The 27,206-nt window shown below is 42.9% G+C and overlaps 1 protein-coding gene across 1 annotated transcript in view; it reads right to left on the reverse strand.

Moving 5' to 3' along the window:
- Window positions 1-27,206, reverse strand: part of FBXW8 (F-box and WD repeat domain containing 8) — a 72,892-nt gene that overhangs the window by 37,733 nt on the left and 7,953 nt on the right. The window contains exons 2-4 of the mRNA XM_044990275.1: window positions 25,608-25,712; window positions 17,893-18,057; window positions 16,843-16,931 (exon numbers count right to left, since the gene is read on the reverse strand). Coding sequence (XP_044846210.1) covers window positions 16,843-16,931; window positions 17,893-18,057; window positions 25,608-25,712 — 359 coding nt within the window. The remainder of the gene's footprint in view (window positions 1-16,842; window positions 16,932-17,892; window positions 18,058-25,607; window positions 25,713-27,206) is intronic.

The following is a 27,206-nucleotide window of genomic DNA, read 5'->3' on the forward strand; positions in this document are numbered from 1 at the left end:
ACAACACACACACCGAGCAACATAAATATTGCCAGGATAAGTGCCTGTGTGCACAGTGCTATGTCAGCGGGAAAGCGTCTCCCACCAACATAGCTACCACCCCTTGTTGAGCTAGTTTATGTCAATGGGAGAGCGATCTCCCATCGGCATAACGCGGCTACACAAGTGCTCTTACAGTAGCACAGCTAAAACAGTCAGGGCCGGCTCTAGACCCCAGCGCGCCAAGCGCGCGCTTGGGGTGGCGTGCCGCCGGGAGGACGGCAGGTGGCTCCGGTGGACCTCCCACAGGCGTGCCTGCGGAGGGTCCGGTCATCCGCGCCTCCGGTGGACCTGCCGCAGGCATGCCTGCGGGAGGTCCACCCAAGCCGCGGGACCAGCGGACCCTCCGCAGGCACGTCTGCAGGAGGTCCACCAGAGCCGTGGGACTGGCGACCGCCAGAGCGCCCCCCACGGCGTGCCGCCCTGCTTGGGGCGGCGCAATTGCTAGAGCCGCCCCTGAAAACAGTACAGCTGTGCCACTGTAAGCTTCTAAGTGTAGACATGGCCTAAGACTCGTGAGATCTGGGAAATTCCCAGCTGTGTCACAGATTTACTGCGTGACCTTGGGCAACTCATTTAATCTCTCAGTGCCTCAACTCCCCATCTGCAAAATGGGGTTAATATAGTTTCCCTTCTCCCATCCTGTTTGTACAGATTATGAGCTCTTCGGGACAGAAACTATGACTTATTATGTTTTTGTACAGCACCAAGCAGAATGGGGCACCCATCTCAACTGAAGCCACTATGTGCTATTGTAAAAAATATGTTTCTACTATTATTAATCCGTAAGTAACATTAAGAGTCCCCACCCAGAATATAATATTTTAGAAAGTTCTAGCTTAATCAGACAGACCATTTGGGGCTATGGCACTGACCATGTGATGGCTTTTCCTTTTTCTGGAAATTGTTCTAGTTCCACACAACTCAAGTGATTGGATATAAATCAACAGAAAGCAATGGCTTCTCTTCCTCTCCCAGATGGTCTCCATTGAGATCATGGCTCAAGCAGCTTTCTCCTACCACCACAGAAAACTGGCACCCCCCCTCCCCCACACACACCATCTCATTGAGCCACTGCCCCCATTTCTGCCAGAAGAGTTGGAGCCAAATGACCAAGACAGACTGTGTGCGCGCGGGGAAATGTCTCCAGAAGATATGAAGACAGCAAATCCATGAATGGAGGTGGAGGGGTGGTGAAATGACTATCTTGTCTCCATGGCCCAAGACACCAAGGCCAAAGCTTTCAAAATTATCCACTCATTTTGAATGTCCAAACCGAGTCACCTTGAGCTGGATTTTCAGAGGTACTGAGAATCTGCAGCTCTCATGGTCTTGAACTGGAGTGGTGGGTGCTCAGCATCCCTGAATGTAAACATGCACAACAGGCCTCAAGTTGGGACCCAAAAATTAAGGCACCCAGAATAAATGACCTCCGCCTCCTAACAGTAATTCCTGCTAATGGAATTTCCCCACTCAGAAGCAGCAAACGACAGATGTTACAGTGTTTTTCTTTCAACAGCAGAATCCTAACTCCTCAGAAAGAGGCACTGCAGTTGTGCGTAAATCTTCATCCACTGCACGAGAGAAGCAGGCAGCAGCCAGTATTCACAGCCCCAAGCATTAAAAATTTTAAGTCAGGACCCCCAAATCATGAGATCTGAAAAGTAATAAAATCTGCATTGTCTTTAATTTCCCTCCTATTGTCTGAGCATTCATGTTTCCAAGCCCCCCTTACCTCCCAAACATGTGGGCTAAAAACACATCATTTTTTAAATGAAAAGGTATGATTCTCCTGTAATCACATTACTCCAGAAGCTGGAGATTTAAGAGATACCACATATCGCTAGAGTTTACAGTACTGAGCAGCAGAATATTTACCTCCATGCTTAACAGAAAGAAAAACAGTAGCATCTCTCCCTCATAAATGCATACTTGTGGGCACTTATTCAGATGTGCAAATGTAAAAAGAAAGTGCAGGAGACAGAGAGGAAAGAAAACAGAATTTGCTATTCCTATAAGCACTATGGCTAACTTCTCTATACAGCATGCAAGATAAGCACTCTGGGACTTGAAACATGCTACCACACATGAGAGAATAAAAATAGCTGATTGGTGTTGGATTCCTTAACAGTGAAACTGCAAAGATTCCAGTGTGAAAAGGAGTTTTTAAAACAATTTTTCTTTAATGCTATTCTAAAGGACAATACAGTCTCAATGTTAGCTCCATAAGCATTGTTAAAGCAGCTTTTCTACTTAAAGCAATTCATTTTTACATCAAGGGATTTGCTGCACAAGGCAAAAGTTTCATGTTCATGTGGCTGTTTTGCCTACCATAGGTTGGCTCAGCAGAACAGTACACTGCACAGTAAATAATCTGGTCCTAGATGATAGGAATGCTAGAATTAATCTATTAAAGATTCTTTCTCGCCTCCCCCCAATAATTTTTAGGATTCTCATGCAAATTTTCTTCTGATGATTTATGCTAAACTGAGAGCACCACACAATGAAGTCCTTTAGACACAGACTAGGTACAGTCTTAAGCCCATTCACATGTTGGCTTCTCTGCTGAGATTGCCAACAAGGATGACAACTAAAGCTCAACTGGACTTCTTTATGTCAGGAAAAAATTCTAATTTATTTTTAATAGAGCAATAAATAGGTGCTATTTTCTGTAGTATGGATATCAGTCACCTGTTTTCTATTTTGCCCTGGCTGTTTTGTTGAATTCAGCAGCGAATTCATACTCACTTTCCATGAAACAGAGACATTTAAACACCTACTCCATTGAAAATAGTTTATTCTACAAGGCATCCTATGTTAAAGAGTGGCAGAATGTTCTGTATTTGCTCCCCATCCTTGAACATCACAATGCATTTCAAGATCTAGTTCCAGATCACAAATACTTTATTCACTCTCTGTGGTCTTGTTGAAACTTCTAAGGACCTTTCCTCTAGTTAATTCCCAGCCACACCTAGCACTCAACAAGCACCCACTTCCTATGTCCCATTCTACTACTTTGCCAATGGTGGAGAGAGAGCCTTTGCTTCTGAAACTCCTGCTAACCAGAAGAGCCCTTTTCTACCTCATCACTTAGTACTTCTAAAAAACAATCTTTTCTCCCTTTGAATGTGTTAATGCTTTTCTCCTACTACTTCTCCTTATTGTGGACTATACTGAACATACCCTTCCATAACGATATTATTTACTCAGATATTATGTTTGGTACTGCTATTACCTAATTCTGAAAAGCAGTCTGTAATACACCTCCAAGGAAGTTACCATATAAGAACCACCCTAGCTTGATTTGCTTGTGTTAACTAAACCTATTTTTAATCCAACAGTGAACATGTGCCACTTAACATGTGCTTTACATCCAAATACTTTACAAAACATTAATTAATCCTTGAAACACCCCTTTGAGGCAGATAAGGATTATCATCCATATTTTATAGATGGGGAAACAGAGGCAGAGATGTTAAGGCTCAGATTTTTAAAGGTATTTAGGAATTGCTGTGATCAGCACTGTAATAACTAACTAATTAAGGAGCCTAAATTTCATTGTCACGAAAGAGTCAGGCTCTCAGAAGTTTAAATTCCATTTAATCTCTTTTGAAAATGGGATTTAGGGTCCTAAATCAGTCAGGCATTGAGATGATCCGTGCAGCAAAGCCTAAATACCTTTAAAACTCTAGGCCTAACTTACTAGCCCAAGACAAAAAGTGTTACAGTCAAAACTGAATGCACACCACATGAATGAGGGGTTTTTTTCCAACTGCTTACTTAAGGAAACAATTTAACTGCTTTTTACTGGCAGCAACTTTACAAGAAGGTAAGCAATAGTTTCCTTTCTCTCTTTTATAGTGGTGAAAGTGGAAGACAGGTGGTTAGAAAAAAAACCTGTGGCCTGCTTCAGCTGGTATTCCATGCTGACTCAGCAATGGGCACTGAAATGCAGCACATGTGGAAGGAAGTGGAGGTGTGGGAGTTGGACACCGTTCTAATGAAGTGGTACTGAAGAAGCAGACAATTTCATAAGGGCAAAACTGGGAAACTGGACAAAAACAAAATCAGATCTGAAAAAGCTTAACTATATTGGATAGCAAGAGCCAGAACAAATTTGGGGAAGGGAGAGGAAGACTGATCTCTCTCCAGAGCCCCAGATGTCTTTATGGTTGCCTAATGACAATTACCTTCAAGCAATTAAGACACTGCTATCACAGTTGCATTGTTAGTAAGCCTTTGGCCCTCAGTGTTGATGGCTGTCTAATTAGTGTTTGTGTAAAGTACAACTGCAACTAATACATAAGCTAACAAATACACAAAAGAAAAACTGTTACCAGAAGCATTTTCAAAACAGTAGTGAATTTATCCATGGCAACAGTGCAGGCAAACTGTTTCCTTCTTAATGTTCTCAGTGCTGGCAGGACAGATTTTCACTCCAAACAAATAGGTCATATAGGCCATCACTTGTTTTCTGTTTCTCTAGGATGCTGGTATAGAGCCTCGATTTGGGCTACCCCAAGTACATCATTCCACAGCAACCAGCTACCCTTGAATGGTTTTACACCACAGAACTCTGATAACCAGGCTCACAAATCAATTTACTATTATCATAATTCCTCTAAAGAATATGTAGCAAGAAAAAAGGGGGAAAAATTGCCTCACAGTTAGGTTTAATTTCCAGAAGGCAAAGTCTGTTCTGTTTCCAGATACCTGTGGTGATCAACAAAACAAAACAAAACCAAAAAAACCCAACAACTTTGTTTCAGGCAGTCAGTGACCATCTGTTAATACTCAAAAGATCTGATTATAAAATCCTTATTAAGTCACAACTCTGACTGAAGTCAGTGGGAATTTTGCTCAAGTAATGATCCACAGTCATAGCACCGAGTTTAAACAGGTGTCTGTTGATAAGCAAGTTAAATAATAATGAGCACTTTGTATTGTCATGCTGCACTGAACATCTCAAATCTTTCATCTTTATTCTACTAACAGTAATTAAACTAGTCCTTCGTGAAGTTAATGAAGGTTCTGCGAGTTCTGTCATAGCTTTTGTTTTTTTGTGGGGGCTGTTTTGGTGGGGGGGTTCTTTTTGAGAACAAGACTCCGTTAAATATGCAAATCCAGTCCACAAAAACCCCAGCCTTGCTCATTTAAATTGATCTATGTCTTCTTAGCTATTTATATCGCACCAATATTGTAGTAGATGAGTGCCTCATAGTCTTTAATGTATTTATCCTCAAGACCTGTGAGATAGGGCAGTGCTGGTATACCCATTTTACAGATAGAGAAATTAGGCATACACAGACTAAAGTGCTAGCCCAATCTGCTAAAGACAATTACCTTCCACAAGGCCCATATAACAAGGTGACAGATGATATATTCAGTTCCCAATACCTCATCAAAATTGTGACAAGTTAGGAGTCCATCAAAAAGCAACTCTCACACAGAGTGATTAAGCAGATTCTATGGCCTTGTCTATATTTAGACAGTTAAAACCCTGAAATCTTCACTGCTATCAGAAACAGTGGAAGCTGTAGCTTAGGCATAGCTTGGGTCTGTGTACCAGTGTCTTCTGACCCTGCACAGAGTAAGGTTAGATGACAGAGGGATAACAATGCCCAATCCTTACCTATGCTCCAGCTTTCTCTACTAGCAGTTATTTTTGGATACTAATTTTGCCACTGTAAACATAGTTTATTACATATATACATACATACGTACAGAGAGATAGACAGACAAACAGCTTGGCTAAATAATGACTAAGAGGAAGAAGATGCAAAAATGGTCTACAGATATTTAAAGGATGTAAACACCAGGGATGGGGAGGAAATATTTAGGAGGGCACAAGAGAGTATAACTAGAATAGGATGAAAATAAGAAAAGGAAATTTAAACTGATTATCAGGAAAGGGGAATGGTGTAAGTCTCATCACTTAAAAGAATGCTAGATAAGCTTGGGGCTGGGAGGTGAACAGCGCATGGAACAAGCCTTGCAACTGGTAAAGGAGTAAGTTGAATTGTCTTTTTCATTTTTAATGTCCACAATTCCATCCCACATTTAGTTTTGAGTGGCTTATTATCATTCAAGACAGATGTCTCGGTGTACGGCCAAATGGTAAGTGCGGACCATTTTGGCGTCAGAGTGTGTGCAACTTTGTACCCAGCAAATTAATTGTGGGCATCACTTTGCTCCAATCCCTAGAAACCAGGGGCTAATAGCACACGATGACATGCTGTTGGAGAAGGCACGGAGTTCTTTTGTTGAGAAACTGCACTGGATGTAACAAAATAGCATGTCAAAAGAGCAAGCAGAAATATTTACAAAAGCTACTGATATTAAACAACTTTTCAATTTATTTACAAATAGCTTTACAAAAGCTCCTGTTCAGAGGCAGTTGGAACAAACAGATGTATTAAATAGCATGCAGGACATTTCTCGTTCAAAGCCAGCAATCTGCCCTTAAAAAATATTTTACAGCAAATTTGATTCTAAAATTTGATTATAATTCCTCCTTTAAATCCACGGAGAAACAGGATTTTTTGTTAGGAGGTAGTAGGCTTCTATAGCATGTGAGTTTTCTACTTCGGTATAATCTTTGCTTGGTGTGAATAAGAAAGTACCCTGACAACCAATTTAATTAATAGTGCTGGACTGCCGCACAGGCTCTGAAACCATAGCTGGTATTTACCTCACTGCCACAGTATCACTAAGCAGGGCTGTTGGTACTTCTGCATGATAGTTTCAAAAGGGGACAAATATACAACGTAAGAAACATATATTGCTCAGACCTCAGTTGGGAACAAGAGACACATGATAGCTCGGTTTAAGAAGATATGAAGTAATGTGTTCTTACATCAGCAAGATATGCAAATTTTAACACACTAGGTAAGAGGAGAAAGTGCTAATTGAAAAAGCTATATTTGTAACAGCCCAGAAGGTATAAGGTTATTATAACTTTAAAATGAAATATATAAATTTGCTTCTTTTATTAAACATAATTTTAAAGCAAGGACAAACTAATCTAGCCCCAGGAGAAAATTGTGCTTTACAAAATGAAGTAAACTGTTGCAGATTTGGGAATATTAGACATCACAGCTGATCAAAACAGCCATGCTCTCCTTAGAATCTGATAAAAGCTTTGGGTAAAGCAGCAGCGTAATGGTCAGGCAAAAGGGAATGAGTAGGAGCTTCTACAAAGAGTCAGTCTCAGGTTTCTCCTGCCAGTTTCACCTGAAAGGCTCTTTTTCACTAGGTGGCAGTGAAGTGAATACACCTGTAACCTGAACTACCTCACATGTTTTGTAATCCTATCTGCACTTGTGATGTCATTTGTTTTCAACCCTCTGAAAGGTGACCTGCAAAAGGAAACAATATTAAGCTTGGGCCATTTTTGTTTCTTTATAAATTAGTGACAAAGACTTGAAAATTTTTTTGGTCTATTAAATTTCTCCTTTGTTTGTTTGTTTGGGGGAGTTTTGCATTCAGACTCTGCCCCACCTGAAAAAGAATTACTGAAATGGTGACATCACAAGAGTAGAGAGTGAAAGTTGAACAATTAAAAAAGAGGAGGGATTTTAGTGAGTTTAACAAACAAAACTTTTAATGTGTATTCAAATTTAATGACTAAATATTTTGGAGAAACATCTTTGTTATGTTTTCAGACATATCTGCTCCTTCGGTTCAGGTGTGACAAGCTACCAATATGCATTCTGAGAGGCATCTATTGAACCTTACAGCAAAACCAAAAATTAGAGCAGAGCAAATAGGATAAAAAGGGAGCATCTTTAACGCAACAAACAAGCTAGGAGGAGAGACAGGATGCCCTGCAGGAACAGCTCAGGCTAAGGTTTATGTTTGTTGCTCATAACTAAAAATAAAGAACGACTCTAGGATGTTGGGTGGCATTTGGACAGTAACCCAGCCCGTGCTTCATGTAATGCAGGGACTCCATACGTCACACTCCTGGTTAAACTTTGTGCCACGCAACGTGAAGTAATGTCTTTAACACTCCACACACAAGTATGTGTAACCCTCACAAGATAAAACATTTCTCCCACTCCTTCTCCAACACAAAGAAATGTAAACATCAGAGGCCTCATCTCTTCACTTCCCAGTTGTTGGAAGAGTGGTCTGTAGAGTTTTCAAAAATATGTACAACAGCAGTAAATGCAATGGCAAAGAAAGCACTATTTCCACAGACACATGGTGTCAGGCTGCACAGAGAGAAAAAAAATCCTTAATAAAAAGGAAGATCAGGGAGTTCTCTTTGTTGGTGGGTTGTTTTTTTTTGCGGGGAAGGACAGGAGGAGGCAGACACCACAGCAAAGTGAGTATTAACGTAAATGTAAAAGTTGAAAGGAGCCTGCAACACAGTTCAAGGATGCCTGCACCTAAGCATCCCACATATAGCCTATCAGGCAGCAATAAAACAACTGCTGTTGTACTACCAGAGCAGTGCTCTGTGACACTGGCAGGATCCTTTACCTAGAAACAGCCCACAGTCTAATAAACTCCAAATAACTTGTCAAGTAGGGCTTTGATTTTTTGTGCTTCAGGGATTCATTGTGCTAGCAAAATGGAGTGATTAACAACTGACTACGATGTCCAATAGGGTATATCAATACTAGCAAAGGAGATTAATGCAGAGATTACTGTGCAGGTATACATTAGCTTAGATGATTGTGATGGATATTTTTAGAATACTGTAATGATGGAGGAAAGAACTGCTGTAGAACTCAGGTGTGCTACAGATATTTACGGCATAATAGTCAAACATATATTGAAAACTAATGTATTCAGAAATTGTGAAACACATTTTCCATGCCAATTTATAAGTTACACATATACAGATAAGCTACTGCTTAGGTCAGTTTTGACCTTTACATTTTAACAAAAACTCCAATTATGTTCGAGAGACACTGGGGGTGGCTGAAAGCCCAGCGTCTCTTTAAGTGGATCCTCTGAGACAAGTAACTGTAGAAAGGCTGGTCTATACAACATTGATTGGGAGTGAGGTAACCACAAACATCACTGTCTCAAATGAAAAGGAATTCAAGGTCTGACCCAGAAAACAAGCATCGTAACCACTAGATAAAATTTTAATGATAAACACAAGATGCTCCACACACAGGCCAGACTGAATTATCTGATGTCAAAGCCATAAATGCAAGTTTCTTTTAGAAAGAAGAGATCTTAGCAGCCTCCTTCAACCCACAGCTCAAGCTGTGCTAAATCAATCCTTGATATTCTGCCATCTTCTGGTTTGGGTATTTGCAGCAGGATGGAGAGAATGTGGAAGGCAGAGAGACAAATTACAGGTTTCCCCATACAAGAGTGAGTTCCAATCTGTTCATGTTTGCTTCCTTACAGGAAGCAGGAAGACAATGTCTCAACCTACTTGGTTCCAAATGACTGCATACTCCTGAACTAGTTTAGGCAGGTTAACAATAAAGTTTGCAAAACACAATTCAGGGTAACAGTGGTAAGTCACCCTCTTAGAATTGTCTGTCTATAGCTTTTTCAGATTCCTTTTCAGACAAATTTAAAAACCCTCTATGGCAAATGAAAGATGTACTATTTCAAGTTCCACCATGCAAGAGAAAGTATAGTGAAGAATCTAGAGTTTGTATTTATTTCTTCCAGAGGGGTGATGAAGCTGAACCACAAAATGACACTATAACATTTAGCACGCTAAGTGCCACTGTTTTCAAAGCAATAAAATATTGATTCAAATGCCACTAATTACAAAATTATCTTTAAGATTATAAAAATAATCTTTAATGTCCCGATCCTGTGGGCAGTTACTCACATGCTGAACTTCAGGGACATGATGAGTCCCATTCAATTCACATGTGTAAAGCTAAGCATAAGTGTTTGCAGGGCTGGAGACACAATCATTACATGTAAAAGATTATTGATATTTACACCCAGAAGTAAATTGACTTCTGTTAACCTCAGCTATTAAATTACTCATTCACTACTAGGATGCAACAGCTAAATATTGATCACTGGATTCATTATAGTTTTATGACTTATAAATCTGAAAGATGTGACGCCATTAACCACAATACTATAACTTTTTTTTTTTTTGAGGTTTTTTAATGTTTGGAATCCAAGAACCACCTACTTCAATTAAAGCTGCATATCTAGGTACTTCTGTTCATCATGTGAGGATGATAAGGTATTTATTTAGGTATTTAGATAGTATTTTAAGGTATTTAGATAGTTAGCAACTAGTAAGTTTCAGCTACTTTTCTGTAGATATATCTTGTATTTATTCCTACTATTACTGAAGATGATGGTGTCTGAGCTTGAAAGCTTGTCTCTTTCATGAATAGAAGATTGTCCTCACTCACTTTGTCTGTCTAAACATTTAAATAGAAACACTGCTATTAAAAAAGTAAGAAAAACAAAATCTGAAAATATCAATATACCAGGCCAAAGACCTTCTGAAATAAAACTTCTTAAAACTCAGACAGAAGGAACTGGGAACTGTAGGCTCCACAGACCCTCTGCTTTAAAAGAGCAGGAGAGTACAAAAGGCAAGATACTTGGGAAAAAATGCCACAGACTTGAAGCTGAAGACACCACATAAATGGCAAACACGATTACAGGTTGTGAAAGCAATACCAGTAGTCTCATTTAAATAACAACCATTCTTAAAAACAGCTGGGCAGTTCTGGGATGGTATGAAATTCTGTGCCATCTTGAAAGAACCAGGTCTTGAATGTCATTGGTAGAATGCCAGACGCATCTTCTCTTTTGGAAAATTGTATTAGATATCTGGAATACACTTGTGGGCGTGGTGATTTAAAGGGATGTTCTCAGGTAGCTTACATGCCAAATAAGAGTGACGTGCAGGTAGTAAACAGGTTGTTTGCAGATGGCTATAACTACATCAGTTTACACTCAGTTTCTATTGCTTATGGTTGTGAAGAAAACCTTACGAACAGGCATGTAACAACCACCACCACCACCAAGCATAAACTTTGGAACACAGTAGTCCAGCAAGCAGTGGGTTCACAGCAAATTCTGCAACTGTGGGATCACAAAATATATTGGGCCTGCTAATAGGAGCACAGCCACTTTGCTAGTGACAGACTCACAACTGTGGAGGTGAATACAAAGGAACAGACATCATGACATTAAATAAAAATGACTACGTTACGAACAGAAGAAAACCGAAGGAAGTTTAAGAAAAGGAACAGGCTACAAAAGGGAACATACAAATAGAAACTGGAGTGGGGAGGGCTTTAAATCCATGAAACGAAAGACAACCCCAAGTAGAAGAGGGACCTGATAAGCATTCGCATAACATCCCCTTTCCACTCATTGCCTTATGATTTAGATCTCAGCTCACACACACAGCCATACAATTCAAAGATATTTCAACTTGCATGGGAAGCTTGTAAGAGTCCTCCATACTCAGATGACCTGGAGCAACCTTTATTATAATCAGTTGAAGAATTTGGTATGTGGGGTGTCATTTTTATGGGCAGTTTTCTCTAGTCGCACCGCACATAAATGTACCATTAACATGAAGTGTTGCCATAAAACATCATATGTTGATGTGCTACAGGACTAAGACAGTTTGATGGTGTCCTCTAACTATTCCTACGACATCATTTCTATTTACTAGTGTGACTTCTTCTAAAGGGACAATAATTACACAACCTGTGAAATATAACAAGTGTAAATTTAAAATCATACATCCATTGGGATAGTCAGGGTAATTTCACCAGCAAGTCTGGGATGTTCTAAGAATCAGAAACACTTTCAGAGTACTGTACAGATGAATAATCATAGCAGAATAAACAGAGGTGCCAATAAAGCTGGAAGAATCAATATTAATGAAATTCCTGAAAACTAAGTCTTTGGGTCTGCATCTTAAATAAGGTCGTAACAATGAAGTGCTTCCAGAAGTAAAGAAAAATAGTCCCGCTGGAATACTCTTTCCTGTAGGAAACACAGGAATCTCTCCTGTAATTCAGGAAGAGTTGTTTTGAGGAAGTAACAAAAACTGCAGTACTATATTCATATAGGTCTGTTCTGCACTTAACACATTCCAAGTGCTACTGCAATATACCGTATTGTCCCGAGTATAGGCCGCACTTTTTCCCCCTAATTTAAGTCTTTAAACTAGGGGTGCGGCCTATAATCGGGATCTTGCCAAAAAAAAAAAAATAAAAAATAAAAAGACTTTAAATCCCAGCCGTGGCGGGGAATCAGAGGGCTCTGGGCTGCCCTCTGCGGCGGGGAGCCCAGAGCCCTTTAAATCCCATCCGCGGCGAGGAATCAGAGCGCTCTGGGCTGCCCGCTGCAGCGGGGAGCCCAGAGCTCTTTAAATCCCAGCCGCGGCCGGGAATCAGAGGGCTCTGGGCTGCCCCAGCCGTGTCCCCGCCTCCCCCGCCGCCCGGCTCCGACCCCGGCCACGTCCCCGCCTCACCCGCCGCCCGGCCCGGTGTACCTGCCTCCGCCGGCCCTGGCCTCGCGCCGCCCGGCTCTGGCCCCAGGCCCGCGTCCCCGCCTCCCCCGCCACCTGCCTCCGCCGGCCCCGGCCTCAGGGCCGCCCGGGGGGGGGGGCAAACGGGGCAATTTGCCCCCGGGCCCAGCAGGGGCCCCCACGAGAGTTTTTCGGGGCCCCCGGAGTGGTGTCCTTCACTCGCTCCGGGGGGCCCGGAAAACTCTTGCGGGGCCGGGCGCAGGAGCTTCTTCTGCTCCTGGTCTTCGCCTGCGGGGGCGGGGGTCCTTCTGCTCCAGGGCGGAACGACCCCCCGCCGGCGAATTACCGCCCAAGCGGGACCCGCTGCCGAAGTGCAGCCCGGTCTTCGGCGGTAATTCGGCGGCGGGGGGCCCTTCCGTTCCAGGACCCGCTGCCCAAGTGCCCCGAAGACGCGCGGCGGGGCCTCCCGCCGCCGATTACCGCCGAAGACCGGGCTGCACTTCAGCGGCGGGTCCCGCTTCGGCGGTAATTCGGCGGCGGGGGCGCCCCGCGGCGGGTCTTCGGCACACTTCGGCGGCAGGTCCCAGAATGGAAGGGCCTCCCCCCGCCGAAGACCCCGTGCCCCCGGAATTCTCTGGGCAGCCCTGCCTGGCCCCGCGGCGCCCGGCCCCCGGCGCCGCATCGCCCGGCGCCGCATCCCCGCGTCCCCCGGCTCCGGCCCCGCATCCCTTCCTGGCCGCCCTACTCTGGCCGGCCAGCTACCTGGCTCTGGCCGTCCGGCTCCTGCCACATCCTCCAGCTCCGGGCTCCGGCCGCGTGACTCCTGCCCCGGCCCAGCATCCCGGGGATCCTGGCTCCAGCCGCGGCCGGACTGTAGTGCCGCCAGCCACATCCAGGCAGCGCAGTAAGGGGGCAGGGAGGGGGTGTTGGAGAGAGGGCAGGGAGGTTCGGGGCGGGGGGTGAATAGGAGTTGGTGGGGGTCAGAGGGCAGGGAACAGAGGGATTGAATAGCGGCAAGGGTCCTGGTGGGGCAGTTAGAAAGGATCAGGGGATGGATGGGGCGGTGGGAGGCAGTCAGGGGCAAGGGTTCCAGGGGCTGTCAGGGAACAGAGAGAAGGGGTGGTTGGATGGGGCAGGGGTCCCTGGGGTGGGGGGAGGTGTCAAGGAACGCGGGGGGTTGGATGGGGCAGGAGTTTGGGGGGGGGCCATGATTCCTAACCCTAAGAACATTTGCTAATGTTGTTGATTGTTGTGCAGGGGAGAGGGTGAGAACTGTTCCCATCAGTCTCCTTGTTGTCCATTCCTTTTCCCTTCTTTATTTACAGTACAACTACAAAATAGTTTTCAATATTTCTGAGTATATAACATATGCCGTCAAAAGCAGGACTACCAAAAGTGTTAAAAGTGTTAAAAATACTGGTACATGTCTTCCTATTCATTAAATAAAATACTGTTTTATTGTTCTACTAATGTGTATATTTTCTTTAAGTTAAAAAAAGTTAAAATTTTTTTTTTTTTTAAATAGCACCAAACTTTAAGGGTGCGGCTTATAATCAGGAGCGGCCTATACTCGGAACAATACGGTAAATAGTTGTATTTAATCAGAAGATGCAAAGGTATATACAGAAATGACAAGGAAACTAGACAGCCTTTCAATTTATCTAAGTATTGCAGTGACCATTTCAAAATAGACACAGCAATAATAAACAAGGAAGGTAAGTCCTTTCCTCCCTCAACATCCCAGCTCCTGCTAAATCATGTTGCTTCTTCCTGTCGAATATTAAGATGCCAGTCCATTCTTTTAATTTCAGTCCATTTGTTTCTATCCTCACTACTGCAAGCCTTGTCCGTATCTCAGCCACCGTAACCCCTTCCTCTCTGGCCTCCCACTTCATTCACAACTCTCACCACTGCAGTTTATTCCAAAAATCACAGCTGCAGTTATCTTCCTTTCTTGCCACTTACATTACATCATTCTCCCTTGAATCCATTGACCGTTTTTTACTACGTCCAACTAAACATTTGTTCTCACGTTCAAGGCCTTACACATCCTTAAATCTGTCTCTTATGGCTTGTCTATACTAGAAAAGTCACCCTAGTGCAGGGGTCTCAAACTCAAATGACCCCGAGGGCCGCATGAGGACTAGTGCATTGGCCCGAGGGCCGCATCACTGACACGCCCCCTTGCTGCCCCTGGCCCCACCCCCAATCCACCCCTTCCATGAGGCCCCGCCCCTGCCCTGTCTCTTCTCCACCTCCTCCCCTAAGCGCGCGCAGTTTTAATAAATATATACACTCAGTAATGCACCTCACTCAAAGGACAAAACACGCACTTAGATTTACTGCCTAAGGCTCTGGGAGGGAGTTTGGGTGGGGGAGGGGGTCTGGATGCAGGCTCTGTGCTCGATGCAGGCTCCAGGCTGCGGCAGGGGGTGGGGGTGCAGGCTTTGGGACGGAGTTTGGGGATAGGAGGGAGTGCAGGGGTGAGGGCTGTGGGGCTGAGGGCGAGGGGTACATGATGCAGGAGGGGGCTCAGGGCTAGGGAAGAGGGTTGGGCTGTGGGGTGAGGGCTGTGGATGAGGGGTTCATGATGCGAGGGGGCTCAGGGCTAGGGAAGAGGGTTGGGCTGTGGGGTGAGGGCTGTGGATGAGGGGTTCATGATGCGAGGGGGCTCAGGGCTAGGGAAGAGGTTTGGAGTGTGGGGTGAGGGCTGTGGATGAGGGGTTCATGATGTGGGGGCGCTCAGGGCTGAGGCAGAGGATTAGGGTGCGGGGGATGAGGGGTTCATGATGTGGGGGTGCTCAGGGCTGGGGCAGAGGATTAGGGTGCGGGGGGATGAGGGCTCTGGCTGGGGCTGAGGATTAGGGTGCAGGGGGATGAGGGGTTCATGATGTGGGGGTGCTCAGGGCTGGGGCTGAGGATTAGGGTGCGGGGGGAATGAGGGCTCTGGCTGGGGCTGAGGGTTTGGGGTTGGAGAGGCTCAGGGTAAGGGAAGCCTGCCTTGCCAGTACTGGCGGAGGGCAGGCACTAGGACCCTGCACCCTAATCCTCAGCCCCAGCCAGAGCCCTCATCCCCCCGCCCCCGAATCCTCTGCCCCAGCCCTGAGCGCTTCCCTTCCCCCCCCCACCCCGCCCGGCCCCGGCGGGTCCCGCTTCCCTTCCCCCGGCCCGGCCCCGGCGGGTCCCGCTTTCCCCCCCCCCCTTACCCGAGCGCGTCTCCAGCGGTCCCGCTCAGAGCCGCGTGGTGAGGGGGCGGGGCTGGGAGCTCCACGCCGAGCGCAGCGCTCAGCCCAGAGCACCCAGCCCCGCCCCCTCCCCACGCGGCTCGGATCGGGGCGGGGCTCAGGCGCTCGGACGGAGACTCGGCGCTCTATGCGCCGAGGCTCCAGGAGAGGGGCGGAGGCGGGAGCCTCCGCTTTTCTCTTGGGGGCCCCTGCGGAGCTCCCCTGGGGAGCTCCGCGGGCCGCAGGGAAGAGCTCTGCGGGCCGCATGCGGCCCGCGGGCCGCATGTTTGAGACCCCTGCCCTAGTGTATCTGCATTAAGGGCTCACACTGGTTTCACTAGGTTGATTTAACTAAATCTATCTTGTTCCCAACACTCCTCGCAACCCTCCCTCCTATCTTTATTTCCTTCTCTCAATATTGGGTACTTTTTTTATTCTTATTGACTATCATGCACCCTGCTGCACATAAAAGTCTCCTATGCTTATTGTCTCTCCTTAAAACCCAGGAATCTTTCAGACCCTATGCACATGTGTAATCTCCTTCCACTCTCTTCCTTCGCTTGTGGCCCCACACGGTCTTATATTTGAGCTTGCCAATACTGTTTTTGTTTGTTTTTTGGGGGGCTGGGGTATTTTTGAGGGCATAGCAATGGTGTAGCTGCACTAATGTAGATGCCTTGCACTGGTGTAAAAAGTGACACACACACCAGGAAAGCTGCGCTGATGTAAAAAAGTGACTTTTGGTGCAGCTTACCCCCAAGTAACTTTTTACATCAGTGCAATTCATCTACACTATGTGTTTATATTGGTGCAGCCACAAACAAACACAAAAACAGCAAAAGCAAAGCCTTAGTCAGTCTTACCCGTCTCAGATTGCAAACTCCTTCAGGTGGGAAATTTTTAACTGTCAACTCTTTAAATTTAAGTGTCACTTCTAAGGGGACTTGCAGTAGAGAATTACAACAGTCTTTCGTCTTGGTGACAGTAGATCTCAACTGGAAAAGAGCTCCTGTCGGAAAACGTAACTTCTCCCTATTATGTCAGTCTGGATTTGCTTGTGAATTAGTCAAGATACAGCACACAAGAGCTCACAATGAGGAAGACTATACAAACACTAAACAATTTCATACTTACCCAGCAATGACAACTCCATCACAAGAATGCACATCACACAAAACTTTACCCAACTCATACTGTAGCTGGCTCACGGCACCAATGCGGTTCTGCACAGAAATACAGGGACACACTGTTGTTTTTGTAATAGGTTCATCTAACACCAGGTTCTCCTAGAAGCCCATGCCTTCCTAATGCTTTTGTATGGGTTACACTGCCCATTTTAGTGGCGGTCAGAGGAAAGAACAGCCATTCAGTATCTGCTCATCTCCTATACATTTCAGAGTCTCTACTTCCCCATGTATTCTCTTGATAAGAAGAATGACACCGCTCTACTATGCAAGAGACTGTTGTAGGCTGCTACAGACTAAAAGCATCTCTCACTCATCAAATTAAGAGGTGAATTGGGACGGGATGGAGAAGGTTACAGAACCACATGCATAGACTGATTCCAGTGAGGACTCTCCTAAGAGCAAGGACTGAAGGACCAGGTCTTTAAGTGGTGATTACATGAATAGAGGGCACAGGAGTCAGAGCACCTTTTCAAAGTGAAAGCAAGACAGGCAAGCAAGCCACCAACAGCTGAGAGGAGGGCTCATTAAACCTTGCGCTGCCTTCACCTTCTTATTGGCAAAAAAGACTCCAATAAGAGGCTCACATTTCACTAACAGTAGAACAAGAGTAGGCAATCTATGGCACCTGTGCCAAAGGCGGGACGCGAGCTGATTTTCAGTGCCACTCACACTGCCCGGGTCCTGGCCACCGGTCTGGGGGACTCTGGATTTTAATTTCATTTTAAATGAAGCTTCTTAAACATTTTAAAAACCTTATTTACTTTACATACAACAATAGTTTAGTTCTATATTATAGACTTACAGAAAGAGACCGTCTAAAAACGTTAAAATGTATTACTGGCACATGAAACCTTAAATTAGAGTAAATAAATGAAGACTCGGCACACTACTTCTGAAAGGTTGCCGACCCCTGCAACAGAATGACTGGTTTGAGCTGTGTTATATCGTTCTCAATGGTCATCATTGAATAGTATTATTAAAACTATTTTCGTTTTACCTTCCAATTGGTTCTTAAAGTGCGCTCTTTGGCACGGCAGTCTTGAAGGGCAAGTTTCCAGCAGGAACAATCAGAGATGCTGGCATCAGGCAGGTACCCTTCCTGTTGGCACAATCTGTACCAAAGCACTTCATCTTCTGCAAGTACTTTCCACGTCCTGCTCACCTAAAAGCAGACAGACATGAAATAAATATCAGATCAGGTAATTATCAAGGCCCAACTGTCATCCAAATCAATGCATTCATTTTGCCCTACCTTTGTGACAACATGTCCTTTTAAAATTCTAGTGGGAAGAGAGGAGGTAGGTTGCATTGAAGATTAAACATAAATTCATGTTCACAATTGTATTTTCACATGTATAGGCTAAAGATAACTCTGATGTCAGCATCACCCCTCTAAAGCCCTGCTGACAATGACTGATTAGGAATGTGACAGCAGTGAGATATAAAATATTGTGACAGGTTTCAGAGTGGTAGCCGTGTTATACTCACCAGCAACCACACCACACAACAAAAAACACTAACCCAGGAACCTATCCTTGCAACAAACCCTGTTGCCAACTCTGTCCATATATCTATTCAAGGGACACCATCATACGACCTAATCACATCAGCCACACCATCAGGGGCTCATTCATCTGCACATCTACCATGTGATATATGCCATCGTGTGCCAGCAATGCCCCTCTGCATGTACATTGGCCAAACCGGACAGGCTCTATGCAAAAGAATAAATGGACAATGGTTTAAAACAAATAAAAGGAAGTTCTTCTTCACGCAGCGCACAGTCAACTTGTCAACTCCTTGCCTGAGGAGGTTGTGAAGGCTAGGACTATAACAGCGTTTAAAAGAGAACTGGATAAATTCATGGTGGTTAAGTCCATAAATGGCTATTAGCCAGGATGGGTAAGGAATGGTGTCCCTAGCCTGTTTGTCAGAGGATGGAGATGGATGGCAGGAGAGAGATCACTTGATCATTGCCTGTTGGGTTCACTCCCTCTGGGGCACCTGACATTGGCCACTGTCGGTAGGCAGATACTGGGCTAGATGGACCTTTGGTCTGACCCGGTACAGCCGTTCTTATGACACAGATCAGACGTCAAGAATTATAACATTCAAAAACTAGTCAGAGAACACGTCAACCTCCCTGGACACTCAATTACAGACCTAAAAGTCACAATTCTTCAACAACAAAAACTTCAAAAACATACTCCAACGAGACACTGCAGAACTGGAATTAATTTGCAAACCTGACACTATTAAATTAGGCTTGAATAAAGACTGGGAGTGGATGGGTCATTATACAAACTAAAAACTGTTTCCCCATGCTAATTTCCCCCCTACTGTTACTCACACCTTCTTGTCAACTGTTTGAAATGGGCCATCCTGATTATCACTACAAAAGTTTTTTTATCTCCTGCTGATAATAACCCACCTTAATTGATTTGTCTCATTAGAGTTGGTATGGGAACCCCCATCTTTTCATGTTCACTATATATCTCTTCCTACTGTATTTTCCACTCCATGCATCTGTTGAAGTGGGTTTTAGCCCACGAAATCTTATGCCCAAATAAATGTGTTAGTCTCTACGGTGCCACAAGTACTCCTCGTTCTTTTTATAAAATATTGTATTACAGTGTGCATCAATAAGAATGAAGTATTAAACTAAATTTTTAAAATAGCCTCAAGTTGCTGTCTATTTCAAAAGGAATTGCTTCACCACAATAAACTGTGTGCCTCGAATTACCATTTTAAAGATTCAAAAGGAAAAAAAACACTTTAAGCAGCGATTGTGCTACAATTCTTGCATGAAAGAGAAGAGTGAAATAGCTCCATGTGAGAGATGCTATTGTCAATGAGATCAGTGATAAGCCTGTTTTCAATCTTAAGATTGTCTCACTTCTAAGTGTCATATACCAAGTAACCTAGAACGTATAGTGTGCAGTCCACATCAGTTCAGTGCACTGCCAATCAACAAATATACCAGATAAGAACGAGGATGTCCAGACTGAAAACAAATATGCTTCATAGAAATGCAGTTATATTTTTGCTCATAAGAATCAAACAGCCAGAAACACCAAATTGCAGTTTGAGACATTAACTACATATTTGGTGGCAAAAATGCAGTCACCGAGTCTCCACTGCAAAACATGAATAGCCAGACTGGTGCATGTTGCAATGGTGAATAATATTAACTGCTCCTATGTGTTGCTTGCACTGAAGTGCAGAGAAGTAGGATCAATCAACAAATTCTGCTGTGGCCACAAAATCCTAGCAGCTTTATTGTAACTTGCTTCTTAGTCTCTCTCGATTTTTTTTTTTTTTAAGTCCTTTTCAAACAGAAATCCCAATAAGAGAAAATTTTAAGTGTATAACAAGATGGGGACATGATTTCTCTAACGGGAAGAGAGTTTAACATGAACCCCTCTGTGACAAGCAGACTGCAATTTGGCTAGAGAACTGGAAAAGGAATAGCTATGTAATGACATTTGAAGAGTTATGCAACCATGACTAAGGGAGGAGTAAGCCCTGGGAAGAGAGATCAGTCGCTATGGCTGCATAGCCTGCAGAGCTTTTCAGGGTCAGCAGCTGTGAAAGCTGCTCTTTCTTGGACTGGGCACCCACCTCCAGCACAGCTACTATTCTATTTAGTGACTACAGACCTCAGTCCAAACTGACCACATCGGTTGAATTAGTTTTCATCACTAGACAAGACAGCGATCTGGATTACAGTTATTCACTTAGAAGTGAGGAAACGTGTAGCGTGCCTTCCCTGACTAGATCGGTCTTAAAACTGAAAAACAAGGACTTCAATGTCCATCACCACTTCCATCCGTAAAGGGACACGGTCATGTAGTTCAGGAGAATCAAAATGATGCCAAAACTTTAAAAAAAACCTGTTCTAATCCAGTGGGGAATCTCCTTTCAATTCCAATTATTTGACAGTAATACAAATCTACACACTGTTGCCTAGACAAAGACAAAAGCTACCATTTTTGGCTGGCACAGACAAAAAAGCAGCTGTTCTGCAGAAGTTAAAACTCTGGGCAAACACTGCGGATAGGAAACGAACCTCTCTGTCTCTTTAGTTGGAACGCATTTCTGCTGACATTGATGAGGCAGGCTTGTGCACAAACAGAGAAGTAAACAAAACCAAGCCATGCCAACTTCTGCCCTGTTACCAATATATGGAAGAAGAAAAAAACAAGGTATGCGTTGCCAAAATGGGCAAAATTTGTTGAGACGTTTCCAGTTTCAAGTTTTTAAGTTGGTTTTAAACAACAGAGTAAAAAATATTAGAACTAATTACGGTATCATTTTACCTTTCACGAACAAACATTCAAAGGGGGGGAGAAATCCTATCTTATGATTTTTTAAATCAAATTACACTGAGTCTTGCCAGTTTACAAGCATGGATTTCCAAAGGATGTCTAACATAGCCTTTCTTTAATGCACCAAAACTGGCACGACAATCCCTAGTAAAAGCCCTACTGAGCGAGCCTCAGCTGCAAGAAGTCTCTAATAAAAGTGTCTCAAGCATTTCACTTCACAACAGCACTGCGAGCTGCAGCATTAAAAACCAGCTATTGGCTGAAATCAGATTTATTAGCGCAGCTTGAGTTAGAATTTCAGGTGAGGCCTTGAGAGCCAAAAAAAATCATGGCTTTATTTGCGTACATGTACACACGCTCACAACCTGCTTGCTAACAGCTACTCAAAGAGCTCAGTCGAAACACTCAAAACTCTCATTAAAAACTAAAGTGGGATCATAATTATTTTCCAAGTCTGTATTACGTAAATGTCCAAAGCTTATTAACAAGAACATCTTGCATGGCTTACCCTGCATCTAGAAACTATTTTTTTTTATTTTGCCTTTAATGTCACCGTTATCTTTTTATCACATTACATCAGACTTCTTGCCACTCTCCATAGAGAAAATTCTGTTTCCTCTCAGCTCCACGCAGGGGCATTCTTACTTACATACATCTTACTTACATACAGCCAAGCATGAAAGTGGTGTTCATATATTTAGAAATTTTACCTTATTTAAAGCTATTTGCATATTTTAATAAGATCTATAGGACTCCTTCCATCAGATTCCAGACTTTATTTTCTTGTTCTGACTGACCAGAATCCAGTTGAACACATACCTGTTCCTCCCTTTCACTAAGTTTCCTTCCTTCCACCACCAAACTGCACAAAGTCATTACAAATGTACACCCCAGGATGAATCCTAGGGACTTCAATGGGGAAGTATAGGCTGCAATGTAGTGCAGAATTTGACCTAAATGCTAATAATTTTATCAAGAGCCACTAAGACTGCTTTTGTTATTAACCAAAGAGTTATCAGTTCCCTCCAAACAGTTCCCTCCAAGTTCAGGAAATCTGTGTCCATCTGCTTCTCTACTTCCTCTCTCATCCTATTGACTGGCTTGAGTTTAGCTCATTGAACATAAGAAAAGAGGTAAGCCCCATCCACCCATGCTTCAGAACTGTACGTGAAAAAGCTATGAGACATCAAACCATGTGTGGCTTTTTATATATCCTATACAAAGCATTATTAAACAACTTGAGATGGTTCTCAATTATTCAGGTTAATAACTCCGTAAGTGACAGAACCATGCAACTGAAAATTATTGTCTTACAGGATCTGTCATTCTTGAAATACAAGTCAGTTCCACCAGTGAGAGCCTTAAATATACACAGATTGATTAGTATTTCTAAGTCACTCTGAAGATGAAAAGCATGATATTAGTGATAAACATACTTAGATCAAATCACCCGACATATTTACAAACAAAACTCCACCTTACTCTAGCTACAGCTTTTAATACATGTCACATAGGAGCATTTCCAGCACAAAATGCAAGTGACAAATGTTGTCTTATTAGTAACTATAAAACATTTAGATAGTACCAGAAGTTCACACAGCATTTTATAGAACACAGACAAGACACACTGTCCCCTAGTTTTCAGACAATGCCTGATCCTACAAATGCAGGGAAGTCAGTGGGAAATATTGCATGAGTTATGGTACTCACAAACATCTGTAATATCAGGCCCTCCATATTACACTTGCTAAAAAACTGTTTAAAATTCTGCCACATGTGTAGCTTCCCAAGTACCTCACTCTTCTCATTACTATCCACTACCAATATGAGGAAAAACAGGCAGGCTTTGTGACTTCTCAAAATGCAGCTGCCACCATGTACCAGAAAAGAACAGCTGTCCAGCATATGCCAATATGGATACTTCACAACCTCAGTGAACCCATAAGAGTTCAGGAACCGATGACACCATTAATTTACATGATGCACATGACCTTATGATGTCTAAAATATCATACAGACACCTTTGCCTTTCACAGCATTAATTGCGGGGGAAAGGATCACTCAGTGGTTTGAGCATTGGCCTGCTAAACCCAGAGTTGCGAGTTCAATCCTTGAGGGAGCCATTTAGGGAACTGGGGTAAAAATCTGTTTGGGGATTGGTCCTGCTTTGAGCAGGGGGTGGGACTAGATGACCTCCTGAGGTCCCTTCCAACCCTGATATTCTATTATTCTAATAAATCAAAGAGCAGCTGTGGGAAAGAAAGGTGGATAGGGGAGGAAGGGGAAAAAAAATCAGGATAAAATTCAAGTTCTCCCAAGCAGTCTGTGGTGTGATTAAATCTCAAAGAGACTCAGCAGTCAGGCTACTTTACTGTTAGTCAGTTACCAATTTGATATAAACAATTAAGCAAACAGGTTTTCTCCAAAGGCACTTGCATAGTTCCTGATGCCATTTCCACTAACTGGTCCAATTTCACTAAACTCCCACAGCACCTTAAGAAAAAAAAAAAACTTTCTACAAAACACTGCAAAGCAGCAGGGCATTCCATTTAACAGAAGAGGGTGGAGTTTTTTCAAAACAACAATTACCAAGAGAAAAATGAAAACAGTATTTATTTTTATTGCTTTGCTTTTTAGTTGAACACTTAAAAGAAGCCAGTTCTACACTAAAGCACTGGATATTCATCTCATTCTGAAAGCCTTGAAAAATACTGGGCCTTTGCTCAGCTGTTAGCCACTACATAATATCCACAGTCTTTTTCTGAGAACGTTTTGCACATCTCACACTTACCTTCTGTCTAGGTCATAAAAATCATAAAAGTGGGCTTTGAATAAAAGAAAAAAAAATGAAGATTCGCTAAAAAGATAGCCCTTTTAGTAGCTAACACTACCAAGTACTAGTAAGCTGCAATGTAAATTGGTCACGGCTGCAGAAAAATTATTCCAGCCTACTTGCAATCCACTCTGAAATGCAGCCCTGTTTCATTTTTATAGGATGGCTGACAGAAACAGGAGCAGATGTGAAAGCTTCATGGCCTTCTACAGAGCATGTTAGTACAAAGTAATGCCTCAGAAACTTTTCTTGCAGAATGCTTACAAGAGGAAATCTTTTTCTTCTAATGGTACTTTTTTGTTGTTTTTAAGGGACACTGTCAGGTTAAAACTTTTAAATAATAGCTATCCTTACTTGCATAACAACATAGATTATTCAAACTGAAAAAAATGTTAAATGTCTAATTTAATCATTCATGCTAGTTGATAACTATTTGCATTTAATTCAACTAGCCAGTTTTACTCTTTGGTAGTTGTGTACTAATATAAGGCTTCATTATTGCTGTTGTCAACACCTCAGAGGATGTTTAAGTCCACCCCCAAAGGCTGTTTATATTGGCTTTTGTGTGATTATATGATCTTGGGAAAGAAATCCTAAATGCCGGGCCCAAAAACATCCCACAATGTCCATGAAATAGGTAGGGAGTGAATGCCCGAAACACCCCACCCTATTAACATTCCCCAAGATAATTGGCATTTGCTAAGTGGGTTCTGGTGATTCAGTGAAGCAGGTGGCTCATTATTCAATCTAGGTGGAAAGGAGGCAACAGTGGCTCCCTGGAGAGAGGATCAAGGGTGTGGACTGAACAGTCTTGGGGCAGAAACCCTAGGGGCAGCCAAGTAAGTTTATGTAGTAGTATTCTTAATTTCTGGGTTAATAAAACCAAACCTCAGGAAGGAGATGAGTTTGAATTACTATATACATAGTATATGGGCTCTCCCTGAGAACAGGCTGGTAACAGTACCTGTTTACAATCCCTCAAAAGGAACAGGGTAAATTTGAAGGGGGAAAAAAAATTAAACAAATAACTTCACCCTAGGTTAGGTTACTAAATTACTAAAAGAGACAGAATTGTTAAGATTCCATTTTTCACTATCCTGTTCCTTGACTTTCTATGTATCAGCTTCAACAAGGAACTCAATTTTAAGTCAGTTTCATTTCCAGGTTCTCAGTGCTACATCGTTAGTGTTTCAAACACTGCAAAAAATGCTCATTTGTTTATAAACAACTATACTGACTGGAAATGAAAATCCAAGCAAACATTTCTTTTGGTCTTAAGTTTTCATGCTGTCCCTTTAGAGCTGTTATCAAACCTTTAACATTTCTGTTAACTACACTGAAGCAAACTATGAATCAAGTTCATTTAGTACTGCTTTCAATTTTCAGCTTTTGGAGTATGTCTTAATATGTACAGAATTATAAAATACCTCTCTGGTGGAGGAAAAATGTCGTTTAGGGCTACTGCACAGTGTAGTAGCTGAAATGCATCACAGTGAGCACCCATGCTGATCTTACATGGGATGAGACAAGCAAGTCTTGGATAGTGCTTACCTGAGCACATCTGCCCAGCTCAGTCCTTCCCAGGTACTGAAAAATTTTTAATGCCAGTTCATAAGGCAGCTGGATATCAAAGAAAGGAACCTCATTTATTTCATTCTGAAAAGAAAAAGAAAAAGAAACTGTTACTTTTTCTAATACATGAATAAATTGCACATTGTTAGTGGCAAGGCAGTAATATCCCCATAGTAAAATCAAGGAGAGATCATATGTACTCTTGGTGTCGTAACTAAAATCAGACCAACCTTCTCTGCTCTTCCACCCTACAATCCTGCTATACCAAAATGTCGGCCAGTCACTCCTGCATGAAAGTGCAGAGCTATTCTCATCCTAACAGTCAGATCAGGTAAGTCACTTTAGCTCCCTTTGGGAACATCTCTCTCAGGCCAGAGAGAAAGAAGGGCCATCTAGATGATTCACTGGGAGTTTTTAGTCAGAAGGGTTGTAAACATGAACAAAACACAAATCTTAGTTTACCTGAGCAACACTTCCTTTTTGTACTCATACGATTATACTGGTTGCAAGGAGCAGGCCAATAGGACGCATTTTCCTTGTCATTTGTTAATACTCAGAAATTAGAGCTTTTCAGTCTTTTGTTTGCTTATAGTTGAATAATAAAAGCCATGAAATAAGACAGCTGACATTCATGTACATGTTTTAAAACGGGGGGGGGGTCTTGAAGACAAGATGTTTGTTACTAATAAAAAAACCTTCAAAACTTCACTGTCAACAAGTCTAAAATGAATGCACTTTAAAAACATATACCCGCTACACATTCATTCATTCATTCAAGAGTTTTAACTAGAGTGTGCAAAAAATGTAGTGTCCTAACATCTTTATTTACTTAACAGATCAAAATGAGATTATACTCTATGGCAGGGATTCTCAACCTTTTTCTTTTAGCACCTGCCTCCCCACTCCCAGTATACTATAAAAACTCCATGGCTCACCTGTGCTACAACTGTTTTTCTGCATATAAGAGACAGAGCTGGCATTAGGGGGTAGCAAGCTGGGCAATTGCTTAGGGCCCCATATCACTAAGCTGCTCAACCTTCATCTTCAGCCCTAGGTGGTGGGGCTCAGGGTAACGGGGCTTCGGCTTTCTGCCCTGGGCCCCAGTGAGTCTAACCCCAGCCCTGCGTGGCAGACCCTCTGAAGCCTGCTCATAGCCCCCCAGGGGCCTCAAACTCCTGGTTGAGAATTGCTGCTCTATAGTTTTCTGTATGTCTGAAAGTATCCAATTCCTATCAAAAGAAATATGTTAAAACAATAATTCTTTTAAATTTGAGTAAATACCACAAATCAGATCTTGTAAAAGAAAAAATACTGCATTATGAAGGCATAATTCTACACGTTAGGTTGCATTGAGATTTGCGGCTAAAGCAAGATTAAATTGCTTTATTTCCAACTACAACTCTCAACTTCAGTCTTCAGACTTAACACACAAGCAGATCCTAACTGAAATTTCCAGATTTTTTTCATGTTGTTATAATGGGTCTTGGCACGTTCGTAACATTCAAGAAAACCTACTCCTCAAATTTTGATTTGATTTTTTTGAGTTCCTATTTTGCCTACATCTCAAACACTTCAAGA

The sequence above is a fragment of the Mauremys mutica genome, chromosome 16, assembly GCF_020497125.1.
Source record: "Mauremys mutica isolate MM-2020 ecotype Southern chromosome 16, ASM2049712v1, whole genome shotgun sequence".
NCBI classification, from domain to species: Eukaryota; Metazoa; Chordata; order Testudines; family Geoemydidae; genus Mauremys; species Mauremys mutica.